This window comes from Acartia tonsa, chromosome 5 (assembly GCF_053477335.1).
Source record: "Acartia tonsa isolate MP-2025a chromosome 5, ASM5347733v1, whole genome shotgun sequence".
Classification (NCBI taxonomy): Eukaryota; Metazoa; Arthropoda; class Copepoda; order Calanoida; family Acartiidae; genus Acartia; species Acartia tonsa.
In genome coordinates this window covers 14,861,725-14,886,160 of record NC_137264.1, presented here as the reverse complement: position 1 = coordinate 14,886,160, position 24,436 = coordinate 14,861,725, and the positions used below count along the sequence as shown (strand labels likewise).

Below are 24,436 nucleotides of genomic sequence, written 5' to 3'. Positions count from 1 at the left end.
AGTCCCCAATAAACTTTTTTGAGGGGATTTAAAAATTAATTTTACTGTTGCTGTGGTCTTTTTTGATCAGAGCAAAAGGTCTTTTTTTAATTGGGTAAAATTCGTAGCTTTTAGAGTGTTTTGCTTCATATATATAGTATTCTGGTATAGAGTAAAATTAGGCCTTTTGATTTCATCTAAATTAATTCATTAAAAACTTAATTCTTTACAATATATCAATGAATTAACTTTATCGTGCTTGTTTTCCATCACTTATTTAAAACACAAAAAAATTGGCTGTAAAGGGTTAAATAGTGAAAGATGACAACAAACGTTTACGCAATACAACAAATTTTTTTTGTCACATATACAAAAATAATAAATAAAAGATTATTCAAACTTATTTTTTTAAATATTTTTAAAAAGCATGTATCTTTTATGTTTATAGTTTTCATTCTTTTCATTTAATTAAATAAAAATTATTTAACTACATTGGAAATAAGTCACTTTGTGAAAACACTCTTTTTTTGAATTGTAAAAAACTGAAATGAAACGAGACTTCTAATTGGTTCAGACTTTAGAATAATATGTTTTATTTTAATGTTAAATTTCTTCTATATAAATTATTGTTTTAGAAAAAAATTATTTGCATCGAACAGAGTAGAGTTTTTATTATTGTATTGATATAATCTGAATCACATCAAATTGTTCTGTAAGAAACAATTTAACCCCAAACTAAAAAATGCTTTTGCTTCCATCAAAATGATCACAGCAACATATAAAATTGATTTTTAAATCCCCCAAAAAAAGTTTATTGGGGACTTAATTCAAATTTGGGCTCTGCAGTCTGATTCTACTGGTGTCATAGTATATTTTTGATATATGATAAAAAAATAGGTTAAAAACAGTTTAACAAGGTTACTAGATATTTCAAAATTTGTAAGTGACTATTTTATATAAATTTAGGTAGATTTTTCCATAAATTTATACCCCCGGATTCGGATCCGCAACACTGTCCGCAGGATTGGAAATGATTTTCAGCCTTACTGAAAAATGTATAGCATCATATAACAGACAATTTTCTACAAATACTAAAATAAAAAGCATGATATATTGAATATTGATACTAATATCTTCAGCCCCTTGGGTATAACAAACTGGTCTTAATCATATAATATATCATTTTAATTTCTGCGGAAAGCTGTCTATAATACAATGCGATAATAGTTATTTCTCGCATCGTATTATAAACGGCTTATGATTGTACATTTTTATATTCGTAGAAAGCTGGATTTAATACGATGCTAGACATAGTTTTTTCGTATGGATGAGAACCGGTTCCTATCCACCGGATTCGAATGAATACGAGAAATAACTTTCTTGATAAGTAGAACTGGAATAACAAATATTTAATTTCAAATTCAAACTAAAGTTTATTATATCACAAGACATTGAAACTACATGACAGAAAAATAAAATCCTATGATAATCATCACAGCAAAAAAGCATTTCTATTGTAAATATATATAATTTGAGCAATTTTATCCTATATTAAATCTAAATGCAAAGTGTTTCCACTAAAATATCAAAAACAATTATTCCAAAATGTGAAGGGTAGCTTATTATTGGGCATTGGCAAGTTATTTGTAATTTTAAGGGTTTATATCTAAAACCTCTTAAACCCATTCGTGACAAGACAAAATTCAATATAAATGTTATTAAACGTGAGCGGGGATAGATTACCCCCTTCAGGGACGAAGCCACTTATTTTTCAAAATATGTAGAGCTTTCTTTATATAAAGAAACTAGTACGGTTTTTCTTCATAAATAGCTCAACTATATTAATATAATATTTACTAAATATGTGTATTCCTTATAGAATAGAACCATAGACAGAAAAATCATAAATTTATATTTAGTGAATATTATCGTTCTACTGTTTATAAGCCTTAAAACTCACACCTTTACGGAATTTTAGCACAATCTACTTCTTCCCCCTTTGTAGAACTAAAGTCTTACTGCAGCTGAAAGCTAGTGGCGTAGCCGATAGGAGACAAATAAAAATATAAATTTATTCAAACAAATAATTAAGGATTCATGGTTAAAGTAATGGCAGATAAATCAATCTAGCAGGTGTTTTTTCCCTTAAGGTGCCTGTCGAGCACTGAAACCCTCTTACAAAAAAAAAGGTTGGTAGCTTTGTAATGTGCATAACCCCTGCGGAGGGACATATCCTGACCTAAAGTAATTACTACCCTTTATTTTTTATAAATAGAGAGAAGGGGTATTCTGTGCTGAGCAAAACACTTTGAGGGAAAGCGCCATCTATTAAGCCAACAAATACTAGCAAATGAGATTTATCTTCCATTGCCTTACAACTGCAAAAAAAGACTAAAAATGTTGAATATTAACTCTTTTTCATAGCTTCGTTAATTTCTCTGGCTAACCGGTTAAATACTGGTTCTCTGAAATAAAGAAAAGGTCAAATAGGTAATAGTAAAAAGCAGGGCTCGGCAGCCGCCTTCAAGCCTCAGGAAAATCAACCTTTCATAATTTTGAATATCAGCTGGAAGTCTAAACGTGACCCATGATGAGAATCCCTCTTTTCAAATGAATTGCCAATTAAAGCATCTTAACGTGTTAAAATTTGAGGCTCAGTTGCGGCTGTCGAGCCGTGCTTAAAAGCATTTTATATCTTTATGTAAGACTAGCGGCTACGCCCCTAGAGGCCTCTAGTGGCACTTTAAATGTTTTTGTTTGTTAAAGTTAATTTTTTTATGTACGATACCACCTTATTTGACGTTGAAGTCTCCCAGATTTTAAGAAAATTTTCAATTTTTTGTCATTTCTTTTGGGAGGGTGGTAGTACCCTCCCCCAAAATAGTTAAAAACCTTCCCAGGACATATGAGAATCTACCCTGTTAAGGAGAACCCGATCGGTTTTGCGGTTAGCGAGATCCTTCGGTACACACAGACAGACAAACATCCTGTTACTTTAGTATAAGGATAGCTATTACTATTCTTATTTAAAAAGTAACAGGATGGCTGTCTGTTTACGTGCCTGTAACAAAATCTCGTTAAACGTTGGACCATTATGACTGTTGTATCCTTAATTAATTGTGCTACAAAAAGTGTATAATAATCCTATATTATATCGTAGGTAATTTAAGTAAACATGTCCTTTAAGATATCTTAAACAACCAAGCTGTTAGTGAATTTTTTTCATAAAATCTTTAGGAAGGTTTTAGGCCATACTTAGTACTTACCCCCTAGTAGTAGTGCTTTTAAAATATCTACTTTAAATTTACAAACCTTTATTATGATGTAGTTTTGTCAAATAAGATCTTTAAAACGACCAAGCTACTTAGATATAAATTTGAAGAAAATCATTGGAAAGGTTTTAGTCTACTTACCCCCAAATAGTGTTGCTTCTAAGTGTATCTACAATAACTTCAATAATATCTGCGTCAACTCCAGTGCTACTTAATCGTGACTGAAAAAAAAAAATAATATATTAATATGGTCTGTGCGCAGTGAGGGAGAGACATTTGGCTGTTTATTACACTAGTCCCCAAAGTCTTATGATAACTTTTTTATTCGTTGACTTAAAAACCTTGTGTACTTTTATTGGTTGGTTGATTTAGTTGAGTGTCCAACCGTTTCAACCACTAATTGTAATCTACAGAAGGTTTAATTCTGTCACGTGTATCAAAATTGGGGATGTACATAAATTTTTCGTCCATTGTCTTATCCCTTTAGATCCCTGGTCTGTATGTCAAAGACGGTTAGCGACTGGTTAACCAGGAAAGGGATACTTTATCTGAAGAAACACTATTATACTTATAACGTTTCATCTAATGATAAATAGCAATTTTATATTAAGTTATTGTGTTTTAGCGACTATGCCAAGCATCTAGGGGCTCTGTGTTCGAAGAATCAAAGTATAAAATTGCTTAAAACCATTATAGGACATATGTAAAGCTTACCCAATAAGATAGTTTTTAGTTTGATCTTTAGCTTCAGACATAAACTCTTACACATACATAATATAATTGTTTTTATTTATGTTAATTGTATGCTGCTACTGTTATCAAAAAATAAAATAATTAGAAGCGAAAGTAATCGTGTCTGTCTCTTACTGGAAAATAAATTTATTGTCGCAGATCTGATTGTATAGTCCAGCGTCCCCGTGATTCAGCAAATAAATTCTATTAGAAATTTTTGAAAATTTGGATATTTTGAGGCCTATTGTTCTCGAAAAACTTGTTTTGTTCTGTATGTAAAGGGAAGTGGGTCGTGGGGAAATTTTGTACTTGTTTGTTAGGATCATGGTCCCTTGTCCCTGGGTATTCTTCTTCCAAAAACTAGCTAATACATCATTGAAATTTTCTTACCTGAAATCTATGAAAAAGTTCTCTTAATCTATCCCTGAAAAAAATACATTTATAGTAATTTTGGATTATTGTCAGTTTTATGAAATCAATGGATAATTTTCAAAATATTTTAAAACAAATGAACACTATTTAGACAATGCAAAAACGAATTTAACTAGGAAAAATGCAAAAATTATTATAGCTCATACATATACCTCTAATTAAATGGGTGTTTACTCCTTTAGACTTTGAAACCTCTTATTTTACACCCTAAAAGTTTTTTTTTAAATACGTGATATCAAAGACCCAACCCAAAGAAGATACAAGGCCCTTGACATAACAACTTTGGGGACTTTATTAAATTTTGTTCGGTTGGTTCTTTAAGTTGACGTTCAGTTTCCGAAAGTTTCAACCACTAATTGTAATCTACAGAAGGGGCAATTTTGTGTATCATCATTGGGGATCTACATCACTTTATCAGCCATTATCTTATCCCTTTAGATCCCTGGTGTATTCGCTGTAATAAAAAATCAATGCAATTTCACCATCCGGATTTTGTAAGTTACATAAATACAAAATGTGAATCACAAATTATCACAAATAAAAGTTAACAAGTTGACCTATGCATATTGCATATGAGCATGCGGAAGGAGTTAATGCACTTTAAATAAAAAAAGTGGGGATGCCAGCTTTTCCCTTTTTCCACCCCTTCAGGATTAAAACTTGACACACCCCTCTGACAACACCATGTTCCCGCTTCTGCATAAGAGTATGTACATTTTAAACCCATTTTTAACAGAGATGCGGGGATGGGTAACTTGACGATGAATCATAAATTTGATTTGCTTACTAGACCAAAGATTCTTTTCACGAATATTTCTACTGAATGTCCGCCTCTTGATTAAGATCTCAAAAACGGCTAAAACTATTAAGATTTCAGATAAGTTTATAAGATAAAAGTAATCCTTTAAAATAAGAATAGGTTCATAAATTAGAAAAAGATTCAACGATTCTAACTGATATAATAAGAACCATAGAAGTTTCATAGCTCTTAAATGATAGACACACAAACATTCTTTCTATTGCTTTGAATTTTTACCTCAGGCTTGGATAATCTCTTTCCAATCTTTCTACTTCTCCAGATAATAATCTTACAGACTCATACTCACTAGATAGAAAGATAGATAGATAGATAGACAGATAAAAAGCAAGACAAAAAGAAAAACTGAAAAACACACATACAGACTACTGTATATACATACAGACAGACAATGGCAGAACAAACTGATAGATTAAAAGATATATAGATAGATAAATATCTATTATACCACTACTTTAGAAGTTCTTAGAAAAATATAAAAATGAATAAAAGATAAAAAGATAGAGAAAAAGATGAATGGTTTATTAATCCAAAATTCTTTATTAGCCCTCAACAACAAACAAGGACGACAACATTCATAAGAGCGATGCACTGAAACGGTAGGATAAACAAACATTAAAACTTATAGTGTGTCATAATTGAATAAGCATAATATAAATGTATGAAATATAAACAAATTGTAAGTAAATTTATTCTATACTTCTTAAATAAGGGATTCTGTTTTAAGACATGCTTACAGTTTTAGGACTTGTTTATAGAGATGCTATAAAATTGTACCTTGTTGTAATAGGAATCAGTATTTTAAAAAATCAGATAAATGGGATAATTATTTCTCATTAAAAAGGTTAAAAATCAACATATTTTAAATGGACATACTGACATTCATGTAACGAATATAGAGTTGTTTCTCTTTTAAAACTAAAAAGATATATTGATATACAATACCTGAGATTTATTCCTAACCCCTCGACAAAAATTCTCCAATCACTTCCTCCCATCAGATCAAATCTTTGAGCAATCATATCAATTATATGATCTGGTACGGGCTACATAAAATAAAACATCAATATAAGTAAGAAAATTAGGAGGTGGGGCTGATTTTGGTTTGTTTATTACTTTATGTCCGGTTCTATTGGGTAATGGGTAGACCCCGCAGGGTTAGGGAACCATAGGTATTGTCCTAGCAGGGGAAAGCACTAAGTATTCATATTAATATCATTTTCTCAAATGTAGCTATATAACTAACTATTTATCATTTGAATTTCAAAAGTATTCAAAATAATAAATTTTTACTATTTTCTAATTGAGGGCTTTCGACTTAAAAAAAAGCATTTAACAACTACTTTTTAAGGCATATATTTTTAATCATCTCATACAAAGACAAAATTGTGACATTTCATTTTCTCAAAAAAAAGACAATTTTTAGCTTTAAAAAAATTTTAATTTGTTATCACTTAAAATAAGGTACTTACCAGTTATTACTAAATTTCGTTTAAAATCTACTTTGTACTCTAAAGGTACTTTTATGCTTCCTTAGATAGCAATAATAGAATTATGCAATTTTATCAAAAGAAGGTGTATCAACTATTTTTTTTATAGCTAGCCGGTTCTTTTAGTAAGTAGTAGATGTAAAATTTTTCATAGAATTCAGATATGCAATCGGTTTTTTTGTAGACCTCTTATTTTTTAAGTAATTTAAGTTTAAAAAAAAAAAAATTAAGTCGATTTTAAGGTACTAAAATGCAACAAAAAAAAGAAAGAAAATGGTCATTATGAACAAAAATAGTAAGATCTTTAATTTGACACCTTACTTTTTCAATTCTGTCAGGTAATTATTGAAAAAATCGATTTTTTTAAACCCACGAGAATAAAAACTTTGAACTTAATTTTATTATTTCACAAATAAAAAAATATGGGTTCATATATACCATTAGAATCAGAAAAATATTACGAATCCATTGTAAGCAAAATTGAAAAAAAAGTTTACAATATAGTATATAAACTACAATAAAAGGAATTATATGAAAATATCATATTATGTTGTACAGGCAACGTCTTAATTCTTCAATTGAGTATAAAAATGGGAAGGGGGTAAAGAGGGGGTAAAGAGGGGGTAAAAAAGGGAAGACAATAGTGTTGTCTGAACAAAAAAAATAATTGGCCATTTCTGTAATTTTTTAATTTTTTAATTTTTTTCAATTTTGCTTACAATGGATTCGTAATATTTTTCTGATTCTAATGGTATATATGAACCCATGTTTTTTATGTCTGTTTGAGAAAATATTTAGGTCTAAAGTTTTTATTATACCGAGGTTAAAAAAATAGATTTTTTCAATAATTACTCAACAGAATTTTAAAAGTAAGGTGTCAAATTAAAGATCTTACTATTTTTGTTCTTACTGACCATTTTCTTCTTTTATTTTGTTGCGTTTTAGTACCTTAAAACCGACTTAATTATTTTTTTAAAAAACTTAAATTACTTAAAAAATAAGAGGTCTACAAAAAAACCGATTGCATATTTGAATTCTATGAAAAATTTTACATCTACTACTTACTAAAAGAACCGGCTAGCTATAAAAAAAAAAGTTGATACAACTTCTTTAAGAAAATTATGTCACACACAAACAATCAGTGATTTTAATGTTTTAATAAAATTCCAAAGAGGAAAAAATGAAAATAGACCAAAAAGAATATTTCTTTATTTTACTTTAAAGATACATCCAAAAATTAGTAGCTTTCTATTGACCAAACATTTTACTGGAGTATGTCGACAAAATTACAATAAATAAAAATTGTCATAGTTGGCATTCTAATGACATTATGACCACATTTCCATGTTAATATAATAACTTCAAAAATCGGGAATAGTCCCTTTCGTGGCAACGTTCCTTAAGGGGCAATACGTCGTATTTTTAAAATGGCTTTCGATAGGTTATTTTAGGTTAGGTTAGGTCATATTGGGTTAGGTGATTGCCCTATAGAGTAAGGCAATTGGCCCCGCAGGGGCTAGAATTAGGAGAAAAGCTATTGTGAAAAAAAAGAAAAATCGCCCCTTAAGGAGCGCTGCCACGAAAGGGACTATACCCCAAAAAACTTTCAAAATAGTAGAATGTGTATTTTAGTAGCGGAGCTACTATAAAGTTCAAACTCTTTCGTCTGCATGTTTGATACACTTTGGGAGAAACTTAATTTTCTCGTCTATTATTTATGATAGATTGCTAAATAACTTTTTTTATCATTGGGAATAAGTACTATAAGCTTTATTCAACTGTTACTTTATGATTTAACTAGCGGCTATACCCATAAAGGCCTCTAGGATAACTTGAATGAAGGGGTTGGGGGAGGAAACCCTCAATTTTTAATTATGAGATGCTTCACTGTAAAGGAGAACCATATCGGTTCAGCAGTCATATCCTTCGACACACACATACAAATAGACATCATTTTACTTTTATATAAGGATTAAAGTTTCTACGTGTACAGACATACAAAGACAAATGTATATGCGCTACACCGGTGCAAAAATATATTTTTTTAAGGTTCAGTTACAAAAAAACAAAAACCATAAGGCCCATTTACCTAATTTATAAAATAACCCATGTTTTAATGAAATTATCAATCCAACGATCTTGACTAAACTGAATCAAAACTAGAGGAAGTATAAATAAATATGAGCAGACCCTATCTGATGGTTTGGGGAATCACGGAAAATAGTTAGAAACGCATTTATTTGCCTTTTATTGCAAACATTACAAGATAAATAAACATGATTTAGCTCCTTTCTTCTGGTAGCAAAACAACTCTTGCATCACATTATTTGGAGTCTTGTTTGAATTAGGTGCAATATTTTGAAAAATAGGAAAAAAACCAGAATGATTACGGAAAAGCCAATTACAAGTTTTATGTAAAAATACACAGAGATCTGAAGCGATAAGACAATGGCTGATAAATTGATGTACAATTGAGGTTTAAACGGTTGAACACTCAACTTAATGAATCAACAAATTAAAATTCACTAAAGTCCCCAAAGTTGTTAAGCCAACGAATATGAAAACGTTATTATTATAAAACTTTGAGTAATTCTGTAATAAACAGCCCATTGTCCCCTCTCTCTCTTAAAAATACATTAAATTTAATTCAGGTGTTCCTCAATATTTTACTGTTTTTGTCAGAAACGGTAAACACAGTTTATTTTCTCTCAGCATGTATATATGTCAAGGACATATAGATATAGCTGTGGTTTTAATGCCCTAGATGTTCCCGCTTTTGGCCTATCTATTCTATTAACGTCATATTTGAGGGAAAGAGAGAGGGGAAGGGGAAAGAACCCCCCCTGGAAAAGAGATGGGGTATAGGGTATTTACTGACGTAAATAGAATAGGTAGGCCAAAATCAGTAACATCTATCCCCATATTGCTGGGGCACTATAGACAACTACCATATAGATTATTATGTTTAGATCAGGATTATAAAAAGCTCAATCAGCAGGGGAAGGATTATCGAAAGGATTAAATATGTTGGCACTTTTATTATATATTGATTGGTTGGTTTAAAAAAGCAGTAAATATGTACAAGAAACATTTGAAATATAGGGAGTGGAATTAAGGAATTAACTAAACTTATACCTAAGTAACAATGTTTGATGAAAATCGAATTCCTGCGTTTTTACTTTTTTTAATATGATACTACAATTGCGTTAAAAGTTTAGCAGACATAGAATAAACAATTGAATCAAGTGTATTTACTATTTTTAATGAAAATAACAATCGCTCAAACTGCGCTTGTTATGGACAAAATGTTCTTGTTTAGAAATTTGAGTTTCAACCGAACACAAAAGAGAAACAAGGATGATATTATTTTAAAACAAGATAAATTTCAATCAAATTTTTGACTTTCGAATAGTATTAAATGTTAGGTGTCCTTTTTTCAATTTTTAAAAGCGAAGCTTTTCTATAATTAGGGTCGGTCCGTCCGTCCGTCCGTACGTCCGTCCGAGATAGATAGCTTTTATTCGTTAGTTTAGGCATGTTAGAATTGTCCTATCGATTTCAAACTTTGTATGATGATTCCTGTAGTAGTTAGGTACGATTTAGAAAGCGTAGCAACTCTATAATCATTACCAGAATGTCCGTACGTCCATTTTAGACATGTTGATTTTTCTAATTTTTTAACAGCAAATTTTTATGTGATCTAATTATCCGTTTGATCTGATTTTTGGTATATTGATTCCTGGGACAACAAAGAACAATATTTTAAGCGAAGCAACTCAATAATCAAATCCTAAAAATGTAAGTATGTCCATAAACTCAATAAACATTATCCTGTATCAAGAAGTTTTTCAACAAATTTACTTACAATTTTGCTTCGACTCTTATACTTTTATATTCTGATAATTCAGTTTGGACACTATACAAGTGTTAATGTCCGTTTGTCCTACCGTTTCAGTGCTTCGCTTTTAAGGATGTTGTCATCCTTGTTTATACAGACTTACAAACTCCAATATATGTCTAGAAGAGTTATTTGTCTCATCGTATTAGACAGCATTCTGCGGACATTAAAATGAAAAATTATGAGATTTAAACCAGTTTTGTTAGCCCCGAGGGACCGAAGGCCCTGACTATAAAAACTGGTACTAACACTATGATTTTAATCTTAATATTCGTGGAAAAATATCTGTACGATGCTAAAATCATTTTCAGTATTGCTGAGATCCGGTTCTAGTCCAGCGGATATTAATCGGTTACGAAGCCATCCTGTAAATTATATTATGACACTTTCAGCTATTGATAATTAACAAGAGATTAAAATACGAAGAAAAAGGCAAACATTTTGCAAACCATTGTTTTTCAGGTTTTTGAACTACAATAGTCACAGTATACAAATGATGAGACAAATGCATCAAAAAAAAAATATTTGGTCTTTTTTTAGAACAGAGGTGGATTCTTAAAACAAATTGCGCCACTAATCACTTAGTGGGGCAAAACTGTTTTTGTGACAAATCCACCAAAATCCCATTAAAAATCTACAAAAATTAAACAAAATCAAAGAAGGGTTATATAAATAAGATTTTATTTAATTTTTGTAGATTTTTTATGTGATTTTGGAGGATTTTTAACGAAAACAATTTTGCCCCACTAAGCGATTAGTGGGGCAAATTTTTTTAAAGAATCCACCTCTGGTTATAAACGTAGACATATGGCCTTTGTACTATATTTCTCAGGGAGGGAGAAGACATTGGACTATAAATTACACTGGTACCCAAAGTTTTATAAACACATTATCATATTCATTGGCTTAAAATCTTTAGGTACTTTTTATTGAATTTTAAATTGGTTGCTTCCAAACTATCAGTGTCCAAACTTTTCAACAAAGAGGTAAAATTTTGTTTATCGTCATATATTGGTCATTGTCTTATCCCTTAAGATCCCTGAAATTTTTAGATAAAATAAGCACTAGAAATTTTGAAAGTAAACATTGTTTTCTTACGTCATTAGGAATTGAACATATAAAACAAGTTTCTAATATGTGTGTAATAAATGAATATATATATTATCTCAATGACCCCATTTTTCGCCAATCTTAAAAAGGGATTTTTTGCAGACAAAAACCGGTTGTTTACATTTTGTTCTATACGAGATACGAGCGACGAAATTTGAGACGAATTTTTTTGACGATATAATTTTTTAGAAAGCTAGCTTCATTAAAAGAATTTTTTAACGAATTAATTTACCCAGGAAAAGCTTAATCTTAAGATATGCGACAATTTATAATGCAAACGAAATTAAAAAATTATGCCCTTACATACCAAGATCTGTAAAATGATTCAACCAATAAGATCTCTTAATGTTCCGTCAGTATTCTCCTATTGGCCCATTCAGACATTATGTCTCTTGAGTAACTCTATTCATATTTAGAAAGGAACCTCAATTTCCCTAACAGATATACAAGATCTAGATACATACTCTCAATATCAACCAATAGGAACAGTGGAGGAACAATTCAGTCATATTATTGGCTAGAAACTGTGAAGAAACGTCCGTCTTAATCTCAATTTAATGTCAATTTAGACATGTTAGAATTGTCCTATAGATTTCAAACTTTGCATTATGAGTTATGAACAGTCAGGTACAATTTAGAAAGCGGGGCAACTCTTTTATCGTTACCAGAATACTAATTCATTAAAACATTTTGATTTTTCACTTCGTCATTCATATTATTGGAATAATTTGCATGTAACTATAAATAAACAATAGAGTTCGTCGGCTATAAATCCCTTTTCAAGTTTTGCAGATTATGGGGCCAAATGTACCATCTAAGTCTTTCATACCTATTACCGCCATTTCTATTTATGTGTCTAGACAGACTGATTGACCGACAATCACATATTGTAGAAAATCTACGGATTTTAAAGCAAAGGCTTGGTAACTACAGAATAAAAGATAATAAATTGTTAGAATAGAAAGTTTGCAATTGATGGCAACTTTAAGATTTTACTAAAATATACGTAAGAAAGTTTCCACTATGGCTTTGAAACCTATTAATATACGCTGGAAAAGAATCAGCCAGCATGTATAGCATCATATTACCGACAATTTTCCAAGAAAAATAAAATAAAAGTCATAATATAAAAATCTGTCTTGATAGACCGGGCCTTTAGCCTCTCGGGGCCAATTAAAACTGGTTTTAATATTATAATTTTTCATTTTAATACAATGCGTTAAATAACTAATTTAATATTTCTATGTCACCAAAAGACACAAATAATTAGATATTTGTTCATATCTTAAAGAATCTTAAGGGATAATGCATTGCATGATAAATTGATGTACATTATACACCTCCAATTTATGATACACAAAATAATCCCCTCAGAAGATTAAACTTATTGTTGAAATAAGGTTTGGATGATGCCAGATGCTAGTATGCTATTGCTTATTTCTCTGTAACTACTCCCATTGAAATAAAATAAACACTCAAAAAAAACCTACCCTGTCTGTTCCTGAGGGGCCGACACCTCCCCACCGTCTGGCCGGGGATGAGCCCTGCAGGGGCGATGATGAGGCTGCAAGTGAGGGGTGGCTGGCTGTGGCCCAGGTGCTCATTGTTGGTGTCGTGGGGGTCGAGGGGGTGGAGATACGGCGCGCCCGAGAAATTTGCGAGGGGATTGTTATGGCCTGGGTAAGGTTCAAAATAATTTCGAATAACAATTGCATTCATAAGTTTAGAATAGTATAAAATCTGTACGTTTGTCTAACTATTTCCTAAAACAACTTTTCTTTTAGAATAAGAATAAAAATAAAAATTATTTTGTGCAAATTTTGAAAATCCAATAAATGTTGAAAAATACATGGTAGAAAGTAATTTATATATTGTTTTGAGGTATAAGATTTTTGAATTAATGTTAATAAAATCTAAATTATTTTTTTCCTGTGAGGTATTAAGCGAGGTAGACCGATGCTTGTAGCCCCTAGATGACGTATTACTGTGTACTGACGAACTGGCCGATGATTGACTAGGGGACGCGCTGCTGCTACTGGCCCAGGCGTTCAGGGATAAAGTCTGTGTAAAGTTAGGGTTATAGGTATCAATGTCAAAAAAAAAATTAATTTAAAAAAAATAATTAGCTTGAAACTTTACATCTTGAGGAATAAGACAAGGAACAATAATTGATGTACAATATTTTGTTCATTCCCAATTATGATAAACAAAATTACTCCTGTAGATTAGAGTTATTACTTTGGACCATTCTATATTATTTGAAGCAAACAATTTTAATTCATTAAAAATAAACCAAAATTTAAGCCCAACAAATAAGAGACCGTGTTAGTATGATTTATAATCCAATGTTCCCTTCCTTCACCAACTAATCAAGTAATGAGACTAACTTAAAGAAATACTGTTAGAATGTAATTTACACATATGTACAGGTTACCCTTTAGTCAGGGACAAAGGGGATATTAGACTATAAAATTAACACTGGTACCCAAAATTTTATGTCTAAACACGATCTTAAAAACTTTGGTTACTTTTATTTTAATTTGTTTGATTGGTGCAACCTAGTAGTGTCAAAACATTTCCACGGATCATTTTATCTACAGAAGGGGTACTATTGTTTATGATGATTGTGGGTGAACATCAACTTATCGTCCATTGTCTTATCCCTTGAAATCCCTGCCCTTAGTAGACTCTCATGCTGGGCATAAATGAACTTTATTGGACTGGGACTTTCATATTTATTATTTTAGTACACGAACCATAGAAAATGTAAATTACAAAAGTAAGATAGAGAAATTGAAAAAATACACTAAATTGTTTAAAGAAGTTGTATCAACTTTTTTGCTTTTTATTTAAGATAGCTAGCCGGTTCTTTCAGTAAGTAGTAGATGTAAAATTTTTCATAGAATTCAGATATGCAATCGGTTTTTTTTGTAGACCTCTTATTTTTTAAGTAATTTAAGTTTTTAAAAAAAATAATTAAGTCGGTTTTAAGGTACTAAAACGCAACAAAATAAAAGAAGAAAATAGCCAGTATGAACAAAAATAGTAAGATCTTTAATTTGACACCTTACTTTTAAAATTCTGTTGAGTAATTATTGAAAAAATCTATTTTTTTAACCTCGGTTTAATAAAAACTTTAGACCTAAATATTTTCTCAAACAGACATAAAAAACATGGGTTCATATATACCTTTAGAATCAGAAAAATATTACGAATCTATTCTAAGCAAAATTGAAAAAGTTTTATAAAACTATTATAAAAAAAAATAAGTTTATTTTAAGAATCATAATTTTCGGCTTTAAAGGGTTAGCTTGAACCAAACCTGAACAAAACCTAAACAAAAGACAATGCAATGTAGCAGATATTTTTTAAACACAAGAAACAATAATGTATTTTTAACTGCATTGTTTTGAAGTTTATAAACAGACTGATGCATATTTGTTCATAATTTTTCATTCTTTACATGTTCTTTAATATCACTATATTTAATGTAGTATCTATTGTATATATTGTATGAACGTTCTCCTTTTTTTCTGGCAATTCTATAGGTTAATTTTATAGATTAAGCTTCCCGATTCGTCAATTTTTGCGATTTGTGATTGGCTAGTTTAGTAGTTACAATTCTTAAAATAAACTTTTTATTTTTTCTATTTTTTATTACAATTTTTTTAAACTTTTTCAATTTCGCTTAGAATGGATTCATATTATTTTTCTCATTCTAATGGTATATATGAACCCATATTTTTTATGTCTGTATGAGAAAATATTTAGGTTTAATGTTTTGTTTAAACCGAGGTTAAAAAAATAGATTTTTTCAACAATTACTCAACAGAATTTTAAAAGTAAGGTGTCAAATTAAAGATCTTACTATTTTTGTTCATACTGGCTATTTTCTTCTTTTATTTTGTTGCGTTTTAGTACCTTAAAACTGACTTAATTATTTTTTTTAAAAACTTAAATTACTTTAAAAATAAGAGGTCTACAAAAAAAACGATTGCATATCTGAATTCTATGAAAAATTTTACATCTACTACTTACTGAAAGAACCGGCTAGCTATCTTAAATAAAAAGCAAAAAAGTTGATACAACTTCTTTGTAACAGAAAAATGTTTATGATTCAAAGTAAAACGATATATGTACAATGTACATCATCTATCTGTCTACTGTCCGACCGTTTGTCTGTCCGGATGAAGCTTAAGATGTCACTAACCGCTATAGTTTTCATAGAATAAACCTAAGACCAATCCAAGGATTTAGCCAATTTTCTTAAAGTTTTAGAAGACCACCCCCTTTACCCCCACTCACTCCCCACAGAAACTTTTTATATTTCAATTTTTAAAATCTCTTAGTAATCTAGTTAACTTCAATTTCTAAAAAGATATAGAAGTTCAAAATGAATAATTCCTTATTCAGACCAATAAAAAACACAGTGTGAGAACAATCCGTCCACATTAATGGATAGAAAGTGTACACATTTAGGTACGAAAGGGAGTCCCCCCCCCCCATCCACACCACATAGTATAGTATGTAATGAATAGTTAAATTTCTTAGATAAAGGTTTGGAAAAAATTATCAATTTAAATCTTCTAATTTTTGGAAGAAAAAATACTTATTTCTATTCCATGCGACGGGTTATAATACTTCCGACCCCACCCATGAGATATACTTCTCCTGCAGGGATCTTCTAACCCTTACTTAACCTTATCTGAATAAAAATTGTGTTTTTTACGAATATTAAAATAAAATCATATTATTAATACTAGTTTTGTTAGACCGGTCCTTTAGCCCATCGTCGGGGTTAAAAAATTATTTTAATGTTATACTTTTTCGTTTTTACATCCGCGGAAAGCTGTCTAGAAAACGATGCGATAGATAAGTATTCTCTACCTGGGGAGGCCTAGGCCTCGGGGAAGAAATTGTCGGTACTTGAGGTCTGACTTGTCTTCTAAAATCTTCCATTAATTCACTGATTTGGTTTCTTAAACTAAAATAAAATAATAACTGTTATTCACTTGTCTTTTTAAAAATGCACCTGTTTATGTGCCAATACCTTACCCAACCTTTAATTGAAATTGCTACAATTTTTGCGTCTCTATTATAGTACAGGGTATCCTAGCAAGGCCGGGTTGGATTTTCTAAGTGGTTAAACTTAAAAGAAAAAAATAACTCACCCCCTCCCTTAATATTTCAATTTATTTTAAAAATATGATGGAGGGGGGGGGGGTTGACTTTGAGGGGACGCGGGGGGTTTCGGATCCGCATTGATTTTATGCGGATCCGGATCCGGATCCGGATCCTCAAAATTTGGTCAGTGCGGATCCGGATCCGGATCTTTGACAATAAAAATAAAATCACCAAATTTTTCAAAAAAATTTATTCTTCAATTCGAAGTCAAAAATACTTTTAATTTTCAAGTCTGAACCTAAACCTTAAAGATTGGCTCTCATCAAGAGAATGTCTGAGATTTTATATAAATTTAGGTAGATTTTTCCATTTTTTCCGCATTTTTTGGAGTCTAAGGATCCGGATCCGGATCCGCATTTTTTTTGCGGATCCGGATCCGGATCCTTGGACTCAAAATATGCGGATCCTTGCGGATCCGGATCCGGATCCGGATCCGGATCCGAAACCCTGGACGCGGCACTGCAAAGTTTTACCTGTATGGACATACACTGTAGATGATAGTTTGTAGGTTGGAGATTTCACCAATTCCAGGAGTTATCAACAGCTGCCGCTCAAGCTCCTGACAAAGTAGCAGTCATTAGTAATACAGGCATAAGTCAATAGATGATAATTTACACCCCCCCCCCCCACAAAAATATTAAGATTAACCTTTCTTGTTTTCCATGTAATTCACCTCAATGAGTAAAAAAAAGAAAGTGTCCTTTTATCGATTTTAATCAAATTTAAAACCTAGCATTAAGAGTTTAAATGTTAAAGGTAATCTGTGCTTTAAAATAAGGGAAAATTATAGATAAAAAAAATAATAACTTTTCCGTAAAGGTTTCGTGATTTTTTAGTTGATTTTAATTGGTTTATTATGTCAAATGAGGACAATTTTTACCATAAAAAAGCACAGCAACAATAAACTTAAATTATCTATAATACAAAGTAGCTTGATGACTGTCCGTCCGTCTGTTCGTCCGTCTGTCTGTTCTTTAAGATCTCGGTTACCACTGAACCGATTGGATTCTACTCTTTAGGGAATATACCTACTGGTCCTGTGGTGGTTTTAGGCTATTTCTTGGGGAGTGGGACACCCATAACCCCACAAAATCAAAAAAAAATCCCCCTTATTTTTTAATACTTACATCTAATAATGCCTCAAAGGTCTGAATTCTTTCTAAAGATCTTCTGCCACGCAAGGGTAAGCTGAACAGATAAACAGGATTACTTTATGCTCTACCACCGAAAGAGATGCTACACATCTTGAGAACTAAATGTCCCTTTATGCAAAGATTTAAAAAAAAAGATTTGTAAGCCTCCATAGCAAAGACAGATGTGGTAAAGTCGACCCTCCACTTTTCATTTTAGTCTTTTGGGGGAAAGCTGGGTGTTTATTTTCTCTTGGAAGGTGGAGTTAACCTCCCCTAAAATAGTTATAAGTATAATTTTAAATTGTTCTAACTCTGTAATCTTTTCTTTAAAGGAAGCCTGCAAGAAATACCACGCTTTAACTGCTGAAAGACTGCCACAAGAAGACCAAATACCCCAAATTTGAGGCCTTCAGCTTCTATAACAAAAAAGTTCTAGGCATTTTAAAATTACATTTTATGTACAATGAAAATTTTGAAAGAATTGCAATGCTCATGTTGAAAACTTTGAAATTAAACTACGTGGCCTAGATACAAAATTATAGGCTTATTTTTGTCATAAATTTAGGTTTCCAGTAACTAATTATATTTTTACAATAAAAATACCCATTTTTATAGTCAAAATCATTTAAAAAAATTAAGTTTAACTTGCATTGTACCGAATGTACTGTAGCCAATCAGAAGGCTGAATCAGCTTAACAACCAATCACAGCTAAGTTTGTAATAGTTTACCCCTTTGTTTCCGCTATGATTTTTGTATAAAAATGCAATTTAAATCGAATTTTTTTTTATAGATTTTGACTATGAAATGTGGTGTTTTTATTGTAAAAATGTAATCAGTTACCGGCAATCAAAGTTTCTGACAAAGATAAGGTTATAATTTTGTGTCTAGGCGACGTAATTTAATATTGTTTTTTTTATGAGCATTGGAAATCTTTCAAAAATTTCATTGTACATAAAATGCTATTTTGAAATGCCTAGAACTTTTTTGTTATTGAAGCTAAAGGCTTTAAATTTGGGGTATTGGGTCTACTTGTGGCAGTCTTTCAGCAGTTAAAGCGTGGTATTTCTTGCAGGCGTCCTTTAAGGATCATATGTCCAATTAAAACACAAGGAGTTTTTAGCACTGCTGATTGATCATTTTTAAAAGCGAAGATCTTTTTTGATAAGGTTCTTTACTTTTTTCGTTGAGGGACAAGAGCTGTAGAGAAGATTTGATTTAAAAAAAAAAACAATAGAAAACTGTAATGGATATTCATCTACCATCATAGGTGAACAGTTTGGAGATTCAACTACTCTTTGAAAATATGCTTGGATACTCAACTACTCTTGGGGAATTAGTTGATATTCAAGTACTATTAAGCCAGAAATTGTACCTGGGTCTTTTTTCTATGATTTGTCTTAATGTGTCAGGATATCGCTGCAAAACTTCTTGCAAACTCACTCGTAACTGAAAAACAAAAATACAATAGGTACATAAAAGTAATATGATGTCTAACTGTCTGTCTGTATGTCCCAGGGATCTTTCTAACCGATATGCTTCTCCTAATACCATGAAGCTTCTCATAGGTCCTGAGAAGGTTTATAACTATTAGAGCTGCTAATAATAGATAAACTAGCGGCTGCACCCATAGCAACTAGGAGATGGAGATGGGGAGGGGGAACAGTATAATAGCCTAAAACCATTAGATGACTTTATATTTTCCTTTAAAATCTCACAAATCATTAAACCGATTAAGTTTTACATTTTATGGAAGCTTCATAAAGCTCTAAGAATGATTAAAGGCTATTTAATTTTAGAGCAAAGCTTGAGGTTGGTTTTAGGCTATTTTTAACACTCCTCCCCCGGGCCGTCACTAGATGCTAAATGCTAAGGGTGAAAAAGTCCCAATAGGAGGAATAAGGGGAAGATGAATTTTTTTGTTTATAGTGGTGATTATTATTACTCTTTGAATCAAAATTAGTTATAGACCTTCCCAGGACATATGGAAAGCTTCACTGTAAAGGAGAACCATATAATTAGTTCAGAGAATCTTAAATACACAGATATACAAACAAGACATCATGCTACTTAATTTTATTATGATTGTATCCAATATATAAGGGATTGGATTGTCTTAGGGTGAAACCATTAATAGTTATGTATGTATAGTAAATTGACACGAACCTTAAACTTAAATGTTCATGATATAACCTAACTCTCAAAACAGAGAAAAATTGTAAAGTCCCTACCTCTTTATACAACAAGACATTGAAGCTCCAAGAATCTTGGGAAGCCATTTTAGAGATTTTACCCGCGCGTTTTTTTTTGCACAAAATGGGGTTTTCCTAGTTTTTACTCAGCTAACAAAATTCTTGGTAATTCTTTTGTGATGACTCATTTTCTTCTGAAAAAAAATCTTTAGTTTTATTACTTTACAGTTTTTTGGTCACTATTAAATATTATTTTAATTAGACAATATATCACATTTATTACTTAGTCATTTATTTATTTTTAATGAGTTAATGATTATAGATAAATAACTACAAAAATTAGATTAAGGCCTTTGTTAATCATGCCTTTATATAGCGTATTTACTTGTTTCGACTTTAGAAGCAGAAAATCAACGTACAAACACAGTTCACGCACGCCCACACACACACACACACACACACACACACACACACACACACACACACACACAGGCATGCACACACAACTGCCTGTGGCTTAGATCAGCTGTGCACAGTTTTTAAAGACTTTGTATACAACGTTAGGTCGTTGCATAAAAGTTAAATTTACAATAACTATACAAAAATATAAAAAAGTCGTGTTTTTTTTATATAAGCATTGAGCAAACCTTATTTTAAAAAGTACAAATTCTACAATTGTTCTAAATGACGCTGTTGCATGCAAAGCCAAATCTTTAAAAACTCGCTTCCAACAACTCAAGGAAATATCGTCTTTGACAAAAGAAAAATTGTTTATTTGAGAAATAGTTCTTATTTTTTTAACACTGAATAACACAGAAATGAACACAAGATAAAATTTCAACCTTAATTAGCCAAAATTACATTAACAAGAAAAACCCTCAACCCTAATTTATACATTATACAATTTTGTAAAGTATAAACCGTTCTAAACAAAATGATTTTCACTGAATTAATAAGACATGCCGTTTAATTGGTTCTATTTTGAACAAATAAAAGATGAAATACCAAAATCTTTATAAATAACAATATAATATGTTTGTCATGTTTTCTAATAAATATTTTCAAATATAACAAGGATGACAACTTTCATAAAAGCGAAGCTCTGAAACGGAAGAATATACGAACATTTACACTTGTAGAGTGTCAGGACTGAATAATCAGAATATAAATGTATAAAAGGCAAAACAAAATTGTAATTAAATTTGTTGAAAAACTGCTTAAATACAGGATAATATTTATAGGGACATGCTCACATTTTTAGGATATTATTATACAGATGCTTTGCTTATAACATTGTACTTTGTTGTCCCAGGAATCCAAAATCATATCAATCGGATAATTACATCACATAAAAGTTTGTTGTTAAATAAGTTAAAAATCAACATGTTAAAATGGATGTAAGGTTATATTCAGGTTAATTATAAAGTAGCTTCGAAACACTGAAAAACAAGGATGACAACATCCATAAAAGCGAAGCACTGAAACGGTAGGACAAACGGACATTAAAACTTGTATAGTATCTGAACTGAAAAATCGGAACATAAATGTATACATGTCGAATCAAAATTGTAGGTAAATTTGTTGAAAAACTGCTTAAAAACAGGATAATGTTTATGGACATACTTACATTTTTGGACTTGATTATAGAGTTGCTTCGCTTATAATATTGTTCTTTGTTGTCCCAGGAATCAATATATCAAAAATCAGATCAAACGGATAATTAAAACACTTGAAAATTTGTTGTTAAAAAAGTAGAAAAATCAACATGTTTAAAATGGACGTACGGACATTCTGGTAATGATTATAGAGTTGCTATGCTTTCTAAATCGTACCCAACTACTACAGGAATCATCATGCAAAGTTTGAAATCTATAGGACAATTCTAACATGCCTAAATTAACGAATAAAAGCTATCTATCTCGGACGGACGGACGGACGTACGGACGGACCGACCCTAATTATAGAAAAGCTTCACTTTTAAAAACTAAATACTCCGTTAACCACTACTTGTATTCCTAAATGAACCATTAAGTTCGTTTTAGCTTGTAATGACGTCAAAGTAAACATTTATGTTCTAAACGAGTTTATTTTTTATCAAAGCCTTTAAAGAACAAGTTGGTTTTATGTGTGTTTTAAAGAATATAGATAAGTATTTTTATTACATTATTAATGCCCAGGGAAAAGGGAATGTGGTGATTCTGACAATCAATTCTAAAGGGAAATTTCGTGAAACCCCCTTTTCTTTTTCTCTCCACTCCTCTTCAGTTACGTAAAAAAGCAAGTTTTACTCTAAAAAAAATATTAAATTTTGCGGCAATTTCAAATGGAATTAATTGGCTGAATAGCAGCCCCTGATTAATGCCAAAAATTTGAAACATAAAAATTGAAATAATCAACAGCATACATTTTTTTGCAGACTTGAATTTTTTGCTGTTTTAATGGAGTAATGACTTGTTATTCATTAAAATAAATTTGAGTGATGGTTATTGTTAAAATAGCTATTAAATTGGTAAAGAAGGTGTATCAACTTTTTTTTTTTATAGCTAGCCGGTTCTTTTAGTAAGTAGTAGATGTAAAATTTTTCATAGAATTCAGGTATGCAATCGGTTTTTTTTGTAGACCTCTTATTTTTTAAGTAATTTAAGTTTAAAAAAAAAAAAATTAAGTCGATTTTAAGGTACTAAAATGCAACAAAAAAAAGAAAGAAAATGGCCATTATGAACAAAAATAGTAAGATCTTTAATTTGACACCTTACTTTTTCAATTCTGTCAGGTAATTGTTGAAAAAATCGATTTTTTTAAACCCACGAGAATAAAAACTTTGAACTTAATTTTATTATTTAACAGGTAAAAAAATATGGGTTCATATATACCTTTAGAATCAGAAAAATATTACGAATCCATTGCAAGCAAAATTGAAAAAAAAAGTTTACAATATAGTATATAAACTACAATAAAAGGAATTATATGAAAATATCATATTATATTGTACAGGCAACGTCTTAATTCTTGAATTGAGTATAAAAATGGGAAGGGGGTAAAGAGGGAGTAAAGAGGGGGTAAAAAAGGGAAGACGATAGTGTTGCCTGAACAAAAAATACAATTGGCCATTTGTTTAATTTTTTTTTTTTTACTTTTTTTCAATTTTGCTTACAATGGATTCGTAATATTTTTCTGATTCTAAAGGTATATATGAACCCATGTTTTTTATGTCTGTTTGAGAAAATATTTAGGTCTAAAGTTTTTATTAAACCGAGGTTAAAAAAATAGATTTTTTCAATAATTACTCAACAGAATTTTAAAAGTAAGGTGTCAAATTAAAGATCTTACTATTTTTGTTCTTAGTGGCCATTTTCTTCTTTTATTTTGTTGCGTTTTAGTACCTTAAAACCGACTTAATTATTTTTTTAAAAAACTTAAATTACTTAAAAAATAAGAGGTCTACAAAAAAAACCGATTGCATATCTGAATTCTATGAAAAATTTTACATCTACTACTTACTAAAAGAACCGGCTAGCTATAAAAAAAAGTTGATACACCTTCTTTTGAATGTTTCTGAACAAATCAACCTAATGTTAAATTAAATTTTTTTTATCTTATATCTTTAAGATTAAGTCCGAATATTTTTAGAATCTAATTAAAATTGAAAAATGTTGCGGTGCATTTTTAGGAGGAGAATTGGGTCATAATTCTTGTTTCCATTCACCTAAAGTGGTTAAGAATCCAACTTGTTATTAATAGACTTTGATTTTGAGAATGAAAAAAGATTATGAAATTATAAATAATATTCTACTCTATAATAATTTACTGATGTTGGTAGTCTGTTAATAACAGAGTCATTGTAATATTATGTTGATTTGATAATAACACAAATGATTATCTGTGTAAATGGAAGTTAAAGGTTTTCTGTAATTATGCCATGTAAGAGTTATCCTATTGATTTTATACTTTGCATGCTGATTCCTGTAGTAATAATATTCAAAAAGCGTAGCAACTCGATCTATAATCTTACTAGAATATCGGTATGTCCAATCCATTTTAAACATGTTGATTTTTAACTTTTGAACAACAAATTTTTATGTGATATGATTCAGGTATAAGGTATAACCAACAAGCAAAATAAATATAAAATAATATTTGGGAGGCAAATGGAGAGGTCGTCAATTTTAAGATATGTTGCCCCAGAACGACAGCTGAAA

At 30.6% G+C, this 24,436-nt stretch overlaps 2 protein-coding genes across 4 annotated transcripts in view; both read right to left on the bottom strand.

The window, feature by feature from the left end:
* Tudor-SN (Staphylococcal nuclease domain-containing protein 1) overlaps positions 1-24,436 on the bottom strand; it is a 472,363-nt gene that overhangs the window by 85,148 nt on the left and 362,779 nt on the right. The gene's annotated exons all lie outside the window — the stretch shown is intronic.
* LOC145318834 (uncharacterized) lies at positions 1,393-20,262 on the bottom strand. Of its 2 annotated transcripts, XM_080160478.1 has the most exons (12): positions 20,212-20,262; positions 19,421-19,494; positions 18,042-18,102; positions 17,388-17,473; positions 16,618-16,714; positions 13,663-13,791; positions 13,221-13,409; positions 6,178-6,278; positions 5,452-5,520; positions 4,374-4,407; positions 3,393-3,472; positions 1,393-2,444 (listed from the first exon to the last, which is right to left on the bottom strand). In XM_080160478.1, the coding sequence occupies exons 5-12, from the start codon at positions 16,687-16,689 to the stop codon at positions 2,387-2,389; spliced, it is 732 nt and encodes a 243-aa protein (XP_080016604.1). In that variant the 5' UTR covers positions 16,690-16,714; positions 17,388-17,473; positions 18,042-18,102; positions 19,421-19,494; positions 20,212-20,262; the 3' UTR covers positions 1,393-2,386. The 2 variants fall into 2 exon arrangements, with proteins under 2 accessions (XP_080016604.1, XP_080016605.1); XM_080160479.1 differs by lacking the exons at positions 13,221-13,409; positions 13,663-13,791.